General features: G+C 43.7%; 1 protein-coding gene across 1 annotated transcript in view; it reads right to left on the bottom strand.

Annotated features, from left to right (window-relative positions):
- GLRX3 (glutaredoxin 3) overlaps positions 1 to 13,400 on the bottom strand; it is a 31,510-nt gene that overhangs the window by 15,879 nt on the left and 2,231 nt on the right. The window contains exons 2-4 of the mRNA XM_004374937.3: positions 7,537 to 7,645; positions 1,322 to 1,396; positions 382 to 583 (exon numbers count right to left, since the gene is read on the bottom strand). Coding sequence (XP_004374994.1) covers positions 382 to 583; positions 1,322 to 1,396; positions 7,537 to 7,645 — 386 coding nt within the window. The remainder of the gene's footprint in view (positions 1 to 381; positions 584 to 1,321; positions 1,397 to 7,536; positions 7,646 to 13,400) is intronic.

The following is a 13,400-nucleotide window of genomic DNA, read 5'->3' as shown; positions in this document are numbered from 1 at the left end:
GGTTGCCGAGAAAGAGAAGGTACCTGTGATCAGCAAAACTAACTAAACACAGGCAGTATGGTAGCGGGAACCCAATTCCAACCACCACTGGGCGACCTGGGGTGAGTCACCGTCCCCTTTGGGTCTGAGTACTTGCATATAAAACAAAGATCTTGAATTAAATGACTTCTAAGATCCCTTTTGGCTCCAACAGTCTCTGAGTCGACAATGCCAACTAATTCTAATTATGTAACTGCATAATGCCACTGGGAGGGGTAACCTTCTGACTTTCTAAGGTAACTGAGCACAAGCGTGAGACGCACAGTACAGCTTGGAAGAAGCACACCCTGTCTCCACTGTACCCTCCACTGTGAATCGCCCATCCTGTGTACGTGCTCTTACCACAGCGAGGCTCCTGAGGAGTCCCCTTCATGAACAACATGCAGGGGGCAGCGTTGGTTAACTTCTTGAGACGGAGGTTGAGGTCTTCTTTCGGGTGCTCCTTGGTGCTGGGCGGGAAGGCGCTGCCGGACGCATGTCGCTGAACTTTTTTGGTCAGTTCTGGGGCGTGTGCACCATCTAATCGGTCAATGCTCTGAGAATTCTGAAGTTGAAAAGGGCATTTAGAATATGTGTGGCATTCTTTCATCATCTCTGTATTTTAGGCTCCAAAAGTATAACTAGTACAAATCCATAGTTCTGGCCAATTTTTAAAGGGGTCAAACTACTATTGGAGAAGCAAAAAAACAGACCGCCAGCGCTGCCTGCAGCGCATCTAAATTTTAGATCGTCATAATAATTGCTTTCTCTCGTGGGAACACACTGGGAAGAGGTAGCAACATCTTAAACTAGACCAGAGCCTAACCCAAACAGAAAGACGCCCCACCCTGACTGGGATGGCCCTGTTGCTATTAGGTGTAAATGAGCTGTTTGAGGAACTGTGCCAACACCCATCCGCGCCCTGAGGCACCAGCAGGAGCCGTTAATTCCATCAGAACTGGCCCGATGCTGTCACTCCATTCAGTGCTGCCCTAAACAACCAGCTTCTGATCCAACTCAGGGGATATCTTGGGCCCACGGCTGTGTATGTGGGTTTTTATCAAGACCTCCAATTCTGGGGCTAGACCTCCACAGCCTGGGTCACTTTTCCAGGACCCTGGCAGGCCACTGGCACGGTACTCCTCAGCACTGGTGCAAAAGGCAGGAGGCCAGGCAGTAAGGAGTTGGCCAGGCACCGCCAAAGGGCTCTTGCTCACGCAGTGGGGGCAGGGCAGAGGAGCCAAGACAGAGAGCCCCCCTGCCCACTACCCACAGGGGTCGGCTGTGCCATCTTCATCCTTACCTTGAAAAACAGAAAGGTGGGAACCGAACTAATTTCATATTTTTCGGATACTTCAGGAACAGCTTCAGCTTCCAACTTTAAAATAAAAGAATTCCAGGTTGACTATAAAAAGGTTCTTTTTTCCTACTTGGATATGTCAATCAGTCTCACATGCACTATCCCTTCAAGGAGTTTGTGTTCTTAAGTGTGGCACAGAGCCTGTGACACGCTTACACATATAAATGAGACTCACTGAGCTGGCGTGTCATCCACCGAGCCTGCAGTGTCATAACAGGTCAGAGGTTTTTATTTTGTTGCACATTTTCAAAAGATGCCTGGAGGCTGTGAATAAAATTTTGGGTGCACTAGTGACCTTGTAAATTTTCAATCATATGCAGCTACCACTATATTGAAATCCATAAATCACTGACCCCAGTTATGTCATGATTACAGTGCTTATTCTCTGCCCACAGCAATTCCTGCCGTTTGCTCTATTGACTAATTCCAAGAGGCAGTACATCATGACTGACAGCTGCAGCCTTCTGCAAATTAGGAAGCAAAAAGGAGTATTTCTTCAATAAACTACTATTGATGTCTCATGAAGTTTACTGTTAACCCCTGCAAGGCTGCTGGACGCTAAGCAGATCCTTGCTGGCTCCTCACTCCTGGGTCTATTTATGCTTTTAAATGTGTTTTAAAGAAGGTGACTGCACGCTGTCTCATCATTTCCTGGACACCCGCATCGAGGTAACGTCTGATAAACATGGATCTGAAGCAGTTAGTAATACTACAGTATACTTGGAGAAAAACCAAGACGCAGGCAGTCCCCAGATTATGAACAAGTTCCGTTCCTAAGTCTGTCTTTAAGTTGAATTTGCACGTAAGTCAGGACAGTGAGGTGCGGTTCATATGGAACATCAGTTAGTCAAACGTTTACCTTGGCATACCGTATACGGTGTACCTTCCTATGCATACAAAACATTAAAGAAACACTTTCAGATACACTAAAACATCTTTAACATAATAATAAAGCAATAATAATGTTTCGATGTGAGTCACAAAGCAGTGCTCGTTCGATATCAGGAACCACTGTTGGTACCTCAAATTTTTAATATAATAGGCTTTAAAGGGATTGATTAATAACTACGGCTTGTACGTAAGTCAGAGGTTTGTAACCAGGGTGCTGCCTGCATATTACATTTCTCCCTCACAGGACTGTCAATTTAATATAAACTTTTTGAAACCAATAAAGATCTGTATTCACATTATACCTGTAGGAAATAAAATTTATTGGTAAATTATATTGTTAAAAGTTTTTCAAGTATATACACTGCATTTCTTAAAGAGTAAAAGATTCCAGTGGGTTTGAAATGCTATTTTGATCTAGAGCTTTACCCAGTCCAATTGTATTTCTGTGAATGAGCCTTGACTATATAGTAGAAGGCAAGATAATCTGTCTTTCGTTCGTATCTTCCATCTGATCTAGTCAGCGTGCTCTTTCAATGCCTTATTTTTTTTCTTTATCACTCTTTGAAATAATATTTTCAATTATTTCATTTAAAAAAATCTATGTGAAAATTCCGTAAATGTTAAGTCGACATCACTCAACTGTTCAATAAAACTGAAAATAAGGCAGAAAGCAGGCAAAGCATTCTGAGACAGCTATTTAGACCACACTCTTTCAGAAGTTCTAGAAACTTCTGTGCTACCTTCTCCCACACTGTTCCACCCTCAGCCCAAAGACGGGCAGAAAGCGGATCACACAGGCATGCCTACACTTCACCCTCGTTCATTCTTTTTCTTCAACCAACATCTGCCGAGTGAGGGCCTGACACACACGAGGCCTTGTGCTAGGCTCAGAAACGGGTCCTGTCGGTGGTACCACCACATTCTGATATAAAGTAATACAAACCCAAAAAAGGCAACAGAGTAGACATAAGGTAATATGGTCTTAAACCAGAACAAAACAGGTTAAGCATCTTGACTCATAAAAACAAATTCCTATATGCTTTAAAATCTGATCTCTTCTCATATCCTGCTGGGTTCCAACGGCACCCGTTACAGACAACTCCACTGAGAAGCAAATGTTGTTGGGGTTTGGTGCCCGAGTCGATTCTGACTCATAGTGGCCCCACATGACAGAGGAGAGGTGCCCCATAGGGTGTCCTAGGCTGTAATCTTTACACGAGTAGATCACCAGGGCTTTCTCCTGAGGAGCCACTGGGTGGGTTTGAATGGCCAACCTTTCGGTTAACAGACAAGCGTCTAACCATTGTGCCACCAGGGCTCCTTGGGAAGTAAACGGTCCTCTGTAGGTCCTGCTCAAATCAGCTCCCAGGTGAGAGTTTGGTAAGACAAAGGCAGGGGTGACAGACAGACAGATGCTCCAGAGCAAGGGACAGGAGTCCCACGAAAGCAAAGCCGTTCTCCAGAATATCATCAAAGGTCACACGCAGGTCACTGCCACTTTAACCTCTTCAGACTTTCTCATTTTCTCTTTAATGGTCTCTGGTCAGGCCCTGGCAGTTTCCGTTCCTACAACACGAATGCTTTTCTTTGCTCCAATTCTTACTCTCATTCCAGCTGTGAAAGTGAAGGAAGAAAAAATCCCTGCATTTCGAGATCAACCTGAAGATAATTAGCTTTTTAAAGCCAATCAACATCATTTCAAACTATATTAATCAACTTTCCCAACTGATATTTTCACACAAACCACTGTCTCCCCAAGGCTTAAGTTAGCTTAGTTAAGCAACTTCTAAAACCAAGAAGTAATGTTTGTACCACCTGAAGTCCTAAACCTTTGCAGGACTAAAACTCTCTGGAAATGTTTCCGTTGCACCTAACACAATAAACAGTTATAACAATGAAAGTAAAAAGTAAACATACAGATATTTAGAAATGATCTGCATTCAGAAGAGTACAAGGATGCTCAAAAACAGCATTCCTGCATGGAGGGCCCACTCTGTGTCACAAATGGTACAGGCCCTTTATATAAAACTTCCTACACCACATGGATGAACCCTGAAGATATTATGCTGAGTGAAATATGTCAGTCACAAAAAGACAAATATTGTATGATCCTAATTACATGAAATATCTAGAATAGGCAAGTGTATAGAGACCAACACTAAGATTGAACAACACTGTCATAGATTGAATGCGTCCCCCAAAAATGTGTTAACTTGGCTAGGCCATGATTCCCAGTGTTGTGTGGTTGTCCTCCATTTTGTGATCGGATGTAATTACCTATGTGTTGTAAATTCTAATCTCTATGATGTTAAGGAGGCAGGATTAGAGGCAGTTATGTTAATGAGGTAGGACACAATCTACTGAATTAGGCTGTATCTTGAGTCAATCTCTTTTGAGACATAAAAGAGAGAAGCAAGCAGGCAGAAGAAGGACTCCATTACCACCAAGTAAGAAGAGCCAGGAGTGGAGCACATCCTTTGGGCCTGGGGTCCCTGTGCTGAGGAACTCCTACACCCAAGGGAAGACTGATGCCAAGAACCTTGCCCCAGAGCCGACAGAGAGAAAAAGCCTTCCCCTGGGGCTGGTGCCCTGAATTTAGATTGCTAGCCTCCTAGACTGAGAGAGAATAAATTTCTGTTGGTTAAAGCCATCCACTTGTGATGTTTCTGTTATAGCAGCTCTAGATGACTAAGACAATGACTTTGTAAATTTAAGTCATAAAAATGGACTAATCTCTATACTTCACAGTTAAAAATGCCAAACTATCACAGCCATTTAAAAAAAAAAAAAAAAGACTAAGAAATCAAACTAAAAGACACAGGCAGGGGTAGTAAAACATTAGTTCCATGCCCTAGAAATTTCCACAAGCTCTCATCAACTAAAGAAAACTGTTTTAAAATGAACTGCATGTTTCTCTTACTAGAAAACACCCATGATCACTTGAATATTTTATTTCTCATTTTCTCACTGATGTTTGGCAATTGTGGCCTTTTAAATTACCTACCTCACAAACCCCATGGAAATTGTCTTTGCCCTTGATCACATCTAATGAAAGAAAGACTAAGCCGTAGAGCGAGTTTCCGAAAAGTCACGGCTCCTGAAAGAATGACCCGCCACCGCCGCAGTCACTCACGGAATGGCAGATGCGGCCGGGCTCAGGGATCCGCCGCCAGGACAAGGGCTTCCCGACCTGGCCTGCTAAGATGCTTCAGCACCTGAACAACAGACAATCTCACTGCCAAGTATGGCACCCATGCGAGAAGTAACTCTATAGTCACTTTAAATAAATCATTTCAATGGCAGCTCAGAACAATGTGTTACCTAAACCAGAAACACTACACGCATAAAAACGGACAGAGAACAATTACCATGATCTTGATCAGTCCTGCGACTGAAACGTTTAATCATTCATTTCTCCTGTAATCATTATCTTTTATCACTGACCAAACATGCAGTTTTCATGTTCTCTTCTATTATTTATACTTGATATTTTTGGGATATACTCTAAGATTACATCACACATTTCATTGAAACTTTAAAAAACTAACTATTATATTCATATTTGTTCTATTTGCATAAAGCAACACTGGAAGGATTCATACAAAATCAATACAAGTGGTTACTTATGGGCTTGGGGCAACAGGACTGACAGGGAGAGGAGTGGGTGTGAGTCTTCTCGGTGGAAACCTGTTTACACTTGTTTGACTTTTAACCTGAGTGCACTACCTAGTCAAAACCAAAAAATATATATATATATATACCTATGCAAAAACTATCTGAAAATGATACCACCTACTACATAAACTAATTAACCAATCAGAATTCTGGGTTTTCAGAGTTTACATAAAAAGTGGCATACAGACCCATACAATTATGTCTTTTTTTTAAATCTCAGTTATGTGTATGCTTGCCAGCATGGACTCTGAACTCACAAATCCTGGTTTTTAAAAAAATACGGCTTTGGTTTTGTGGCATTTTTATTTTTTCTTTTTTAATCCTAAAGATTCAGGCTTTTGAATACAGGGTGTGCCTCACTTTCCCAATAATTCATTTCTAAGATTAGAAATTAGCAAAGACATCACCTTGAGCACTAAGGTGTGCCTGACCCAAACCATGGTGTTTTCAATCGCCTCATACGCAGGAGGAAGCTGGACAATGAATAAGGAAGACTGAACAAGAACGGACGCCTTTGAATTGCGGTGTTGGCAAAGAATACTGAATATACCATGGATGCCAAAAGAAAGATCAAATCTGTCTTGGAAGAAGTACAGCCAGAATGCTCCTTAGAAGCAAGGATGGCGAGACTTCACCTCACATACTTTGGACATGTTATCAGTAGGGATCAGTCCCTGGAGAAGGACATCATGCTTGGTAAAGTATAAGGTCAGCGAAAAAGAGAAAGACCTTCAACGAGATGGACTGACACAGTGGCTGCAACAATGGGCTCAAACATAACAACGACTGTGAGGATGGCACAGGACCGGGCAGTGTTTTGTTCTGTCATACACAGGGTAGCTATGAGTTGGAACCAACTCGACTGCACCAAACAACAAGATTCTCAAGTCCTATTTTGGCCTTGTTACCTAAACCAATACTAAGTGCTGGATGACAACACTAACCTGTGCTATACCAACTGTGCTAGCACACGGTCAAAACCCTCACTCTCCTAGTAACTTAACCCACTCAAGAGACAGCTAGGCGTGCAGGCGCCTGCAAATCCAGAGTGAAAATAAAGGAGGCAAAGAAGAGACTCTAGCTTCCTTTTTCTTCTGCATCCTGAACAGGTTAGGAAGACTTTCCATTTCTCCCGTAGGTTTACAGTTACCCAACCCAAGGAAGCAACTCCTTTCTATTTCCCTGGTCCCTAGCAGCCCGTACGTACCCTTTCTTGAATCAGTTGCTGTGCCACACCTAGCTTTTCAATGAAATAAGTCTTGTTAATACTTTAATTACATTAAAATCAAATTACCCACAGGGAACCACCTACAGTCTGCTTTGCTCACACATTTCTGCCTCTGCCAACCCGATGCTTGCCGGTTATGTCCTCCCACCCAAGTAAGTAGTAGAGAAGGCGTGGTGATTTTTACACTACTCGGTACTTCAGAAATGCAAGGCTATTTTAAGATTTTTAAGAATAATCTACTGCAAAAATAATAGATCCCAAACACCAATTATAAACATTTGAGCTCCAAATCACTTCACTGAGCCTAGTCGAAGTCTCAGATCAGAATCAAATCCACAGCAAACCCAACACTGAAACGCAGTACCTTCACGAAGGAGACCTGGGGGTGTTCTTTGGCCAACTCTGTCATCACCTCGTTCATCTGGGCGCACTGCGGAGCCCATGGTGCCCAGAAATGCACCACAAGGAGGGACCTGCAAGCAATAAGAGGCATTTATTTATCTTTGGAAATAAGCAAATACTGACACAGATTAAATTCTATTACCAAAATTAAGCCTTTAAAAGAACTGCCTAAATTGTTTCATACATTTCACAGAATATTCAACACAGACGGAAATAAAAGGACAATCTGTAAGGTCTTGGGAATCTTTTGGATAAATTTTTAAGTTAATGATATTCCTTGAATCAAGATTTATCCCATATGGTGTGGTTCTGCACAGTCATCCCTCTCAACCAACAATCATGTAAATCAACTGTATCTTCAGATCCTTGGGGAAGGTGGAAACTAAACTTCCACATCAGAGGCACAGAGCTTGTGAACAACGGCACCCATGCATTATTACTGCCAACGTTAGTATTTACTGTACATGTGGCATTGGGATGAAGGGGCAGAATCATGGCCATAGGAGGAACAATAAATACTAAAAATGAAGGTTCAGCAGAAAACAAGGAAAAAACGGAACTGCTTTTCCAGACATCCTTTTATACTTTTTTTTAAATAGACACTATGCTTCAAAACACTTTCTAAAAACTGATAGTATGCACAGATAGAACAGTGGACTAATAAACAGCCTACTCAATTCTCAGGTATCTCAGGGTATATCGATGTTAACTGTTTTCATATAAAATTCTCTTGGCAAAGGTATCTTTTCATCTAATCTCATATCCAACTGAAAAATTTTTCAGTTTTATAGAATTCTAAGTTCAAATATAACCTTCTCTGCCCAAAAAAATTCAGGAATAAAACATGTAAAAAATATATATGTGTGTGTGTGTGTGTGTGTGCATGTGTGCGCATACATATATGTATGTAAATTACATGAAGGAAGAACCAAGAACAGCCAACCTGTGGGCAAAGAAAGGAACAAAAAAAAAAAACAAACCCATTGCCATCAAGCCAATTCTAACTCATAGCAACACTATAGGACAGAGCAGAACTGCCCCATAGAGTTTCCAAGGAGCAGCTGGTGGATTCGAACTGCTGACCTTTTCGTTAGCAGGCAAACGCTTAACCACTATGCCACCACATCTACAAACTGTAAAGCCCAGTAAAATAACATGGGTGAGTGGTAAGTGCCTACAGCTAGGTGTCAAGAACATGGAACCCAAGGGAGGCATTAGAGGGATTTAAGAGGCAGAATGGACAGGATGCGGTGACAGATGAGGCAGAAGTCTAGGGCTGAGTCCCAAGTGTGTCTGGCTTAGTGTCTGATGGCCAGTAGTGACATGATAGCCAAGATACATAGTACAGAAGTTGCCAATCTGAGAAGAAAGGAAGTCTAGTCTAGTGGCTGTTAATATGATGGTCTGAAGCTCAGGAAAGAAGTCTGTGCTTGATACACAGATCTGGGAATCAGCAAGAAATGACAATGCTGATACCACGCTCACGAGAAGGCTCACCCACAGCAGAGGTGGTAAAAAAGATCCAAGGTGAGGGCACCTGGGGCTCATCAGCATTGAGATAGGATAGGCAAGGAAAAAAACTCACCATAGTGGACCAGAGAGGGGCCAAGTGGGATAGAAAGGGTAAAGGAAAGAGTGTCAAGAAAAGTGTCATCCTTAAAAAGCTAGAAACAGAAATATCGTATGATCCAGCAATCCCACTCCTAGGAATATATCCTAGAGAAATAAGAGCCGGCACAGGTATAGACGTATGTACACCCACGTTCGCTGCAGCATTATTCACAATAGTAAAAAGATGGAAACAACCGAAGTGCCCATCAGCAGATGAATGCATAAACAAATGACGGTACATACACACAACGGAGTACCACACAACAAAGAACAATGATGAATCCGTGAAACATCTCACGACACCAATGAATCTGGAATCTGAGTGAAGTAAGTCAATCACAGAAGAGTAAATATTGTATGAGACCGCTATTAGAAAAACTCAAGAAAAGGTTTACACACAGTAAAAATCTTTGGTGGTTACGAGGGTGGGGAGGGATAGGGAGGGGAAATCACTAACTAGATAGGAGACAAGTGTCAATTTTGGTGAAGGGAAAGATAACAAACAATACAGCGGAAGTCAGTACAACATGACTACGGCAAAGTCATAGAAGCTTCCTAGACACATCTGAACACCTTGAGGGACTGAGTTGCTGGGGCTGAGGGATGAGGACATCTAGGTCAACTGGCACAACACAGTTCATAAAAAAAATGTTCTACATCCTACTTTGGTGAGTAGCACCTGGAGTCTTAAAAGCTTGCAAGCGGCCATCTAAAATCTGTAATAAATTAGTCCCATCCCTTCCAGAGCAAAAGAGAGTGAAGAAAACCAAAGACACGTGGAAAATATTAGCCCAAAGGACCACATGTACCACAGCGTGCACCAGCCTAAGCCCAGAAGAACCAGGTGGTGCCCGGCTACCACCACCAACCACTATGACAGAGATCACAATAGAGAGTCCCGGACAGAGCGGGAGAAAAATGTAGAAAATTCAAATTCACAAAAAAAGACTAGACTTATTGGTCTGACAGAAACTGGAGGAACCTCCAAGACTATGGCCCCCAAACACCCTGCTAACTCAGAACTGAAGCCACTCCTGAAGTCCACCTTTCAGCCAAAGATTAGACAGGTCTATAAAAACAAACAATAACATGTGAGGAACGTGCCTCTTAGTTCAAATGTACAAGACCAAATGGGCAACTCCCGCCCAAAAAAAGCAAGACGAGAAGGCAGGAGGGGACAGGAAACTGGACGAATGGACACGGGGAACCCAGGGTGGAAAGGGGGAAGTGCTGTCACATGGCAGGGATTATCAAAACAATTTGTATATGAATTTTTGAATGAGAAACTAACTACCTTGCAGTATAAACTTTCACCTAAAGCACAGTAAATTTTTTTAAAAAAGAGAAGAGTGGCATCCCCAAGGCAGGAGGAAAGGTCAGCAGATGTCCAGACCAAACGCACCGTTTCCTTGGTATGGCAATCAGGTAACCTCAGTGAGACAGCCTCAACCGAATGGCAGCACGTGACAGACCGTAGGGCGTCAGGGACAAAGCCGACGATGAGGAAGGAGACTGCAAGAAATCTACTGTTTCAGAGATCTGGCTGTGAACAGAGACAGCACCAGTCAGAGGGCAAGACAGGATCGAGGCAAGGGCCTTTTTTTAAATATGACAAAATCTTCAGTATGTTTGTTTGTGAGGGGAGAGTACAAACTGAGACGGAAAGGCTGAAGAAAGGAGAGACGACTGAGGATGCAAGGTCTCCACAGAAACCCGGAGCAGAGCAGACTTCACCTTGCAGAGGGACAGGTTCCTGAGTCAGGAGAGAAGGGGGAAGCACGGATGGGGCTACAGATAAATTGTAGGTGTTGAGGGGGTGGGAGGAGGGCTGAGGAGGATGTTCCTTGAAGTCCTCCTTCTCTCTCAGGTAGATCATTTGTGAAGACAAAGGAAAATGGAGGACAGGGGTCACAGACAGCACTGGTGAAGAAGGGGGAGTTGTCCAGGGGCACAGAGAAGGAAAGGGGAGGTTCTACATGAAGGCCCACCTGGCAGGAAAGGACACACTGTAAGGCCACCAATCCAATGGGTTGTGGTTTGAACCAGCAGAATGAGCAGCTTCAGCATGAGGTGGGCCTCAGGGTCTACAGCAGAGGCTACGGTGTTTCATCAAACCCTGCTTCCTTCTCCTCCTGGGCATGCAGCTATACTACATTTCCCAGTCTTCCTTGCAGTTGCTTGTGGCCCTGGAACTGCAAGCACAAGCGATACACACTACATCTGGGCCTGGCCCCTCAAACTCCCCCTCATGATCCTGTCTTATCTCCCAGCAATGCAGGATCCAGTGGAGACTCCAAGGCCTAAGGGATGGAGGCAAGGAAAACAGAGGTCCACAAAGACTTGTATAAGGATGCTCGTAGTGGCCTGTGGTGCTACGGATCACTTTTGCCTGGGCTTTCTAGTTATCTTGTAACTTCTACCCAAGTGACTAGGCGGAGCTATGCAGATATGGCAATTGTGGCCCACCAAAGGGATTGGTTGATTTTGCCATCCCGCTGGGCTTGAAATGGGAGACCCCAGAGGTAGAAAAGAGAAGAATCCCACCACCGCCAGGGAAGAACAGCCAGGAACAGAGGTCACATCCTTTGGACCCGGCATCCCTCCTCTGAGAAGCTCCTGGAAGCAGGAGACCGACAGAGAAAGCAAGATGTAACCCTGAAGATGGTGAGAAGGGGTGGCAGGAGAGATTTGGCAGGAAAGACCCAGCAGCAGAGACCTGGCAGGAAGAGACATCACAGTGGGCTTCCCGGCCCATGATGTGAGAAAGCCGAGTGCCTCTGGGCAGAGACAGAGAGCCAGGGAGAGGCGGGCCTGTGAGCACAGTTGGGAAGAGGCCGTCCTGATGGAAGAACTGTATCCTGGGTGTTCCTGAGCCTGAATTGTAACCTGTTACTTCCCTAATAAACCCCATAATCATTAGTATGGTCTGTGAGTTCTGTGTGGCCATTGCAATGAATTATCAAACCCAGCAGAGAAGTAGAGAGTGCCATGGGAGGAACGGCTGGTGTCAGAATTATAAAGATGGTGAAGAGAGGAGGCATGTTTGACCTCCACCTCATAGGAATCAGCCTTGGGCTGTTGATCTTGATTCTCCCTGCCCCTTGCGAAGTTAAAGGAGGTCAGACATCGCCCCCATGCCATTTTTACACAGCCTTAATCACACTAGCCAGAATTGGAAATAACTCAAAGCCCACTAACCGGAGGTGCTGTATACTCATACAATAGAGATGATCAACAATAAAAAGGAACCAACTATAGATACATGAAACAACATGGATGAATCTCAAAAACATACTGTCTTAGTCATCTAGTGTTGCTATAACAGAAATACCACAAGTGGATGGCTTCAACAAACAGCAGTTTATTCTCTCACAGTCTAGTAGGCTAGAAGTCCAAATTCAGGGTGTCAGCTGCAGGGGAAGGCTTTTTCTCTCTGTCAGCTCTGAAGGAAGGTTCTTGTCATCAATCTTCCCCTGGTCTAGGAGCTTCTCAGGCGCAGGGACCCTGGGTCCAAAGGACGTCCTCTGCTCTCAGTGCTGTTTTCAGGGTGGTATGAGGTCCCCATGTCTCTCTGCTTGCTTCTCTCTTTTCTATTTCAAAAGAGATTGCCTCAAGACACAATCCAATCTTGTGGATTGAGTCCTGCCTCATTAACGTAACTGCCACTAATCCCATCTCATGAACATCATAGAGATAGGATTTACAACACATAGGAAAATCACATCAGATGACAAAATGGTGGACACTCACACAATACTGGGAATCATGGCCTAGCCAAACTGATACACGTATTTTGGGGTGGCACATTTCAATCCATGACACTCTACCTTTTGGCCCCCAAAAATTCATGTCCTTGCCACATGTAAAACATATTCACCCCATCATATCATAGCAAAAGTCTTAAATCAACTGCAAGTCCAAAATCCAAAAATTCTTCCTCATCTGTGAAATCTAGAATACAAGTTATCTGCTTCCAAAGCACAATAGTGGAACAGGCACAAAGCTATATGTTTCCATTACAAATGGAAGAAACTGGAGGGAAAGAAGGGATAACAGGCACCAAGCAAATCAGCAGAACACATTACATTAGCCCTCAAGGCTTGAAAATAATCTTCTATTTTCTGAGACGATTTGTACAATGGCCCTGCCCTCCAGACTCTAGGTATTGGCCACGCTCTCCGGATTCTGAGTGGAGGCCCTCGGCCCTGGACTTCA

Source organism: Trichechus manatus, unplaced genomic scaffold (assembly GCF_000243295.1).
Source record: "Trichechus manatus latirostris isolate Lorelei unplaced genomic scaffold, TriManLat1.0 scaffold00031, whole genome shotgun sequence".
Taxonomy (NCBI): domain Eukaryota; kingdom Metazoa; phylum Chordata; class Mammalia; order Sirenia; family Trichechidae; genus Trichechus; species Trichechus manatus.
Note: the sequence above shows the minus strand (reverse complement) of the source record. Positions and strands in the feature narration are given on the sequence as shown.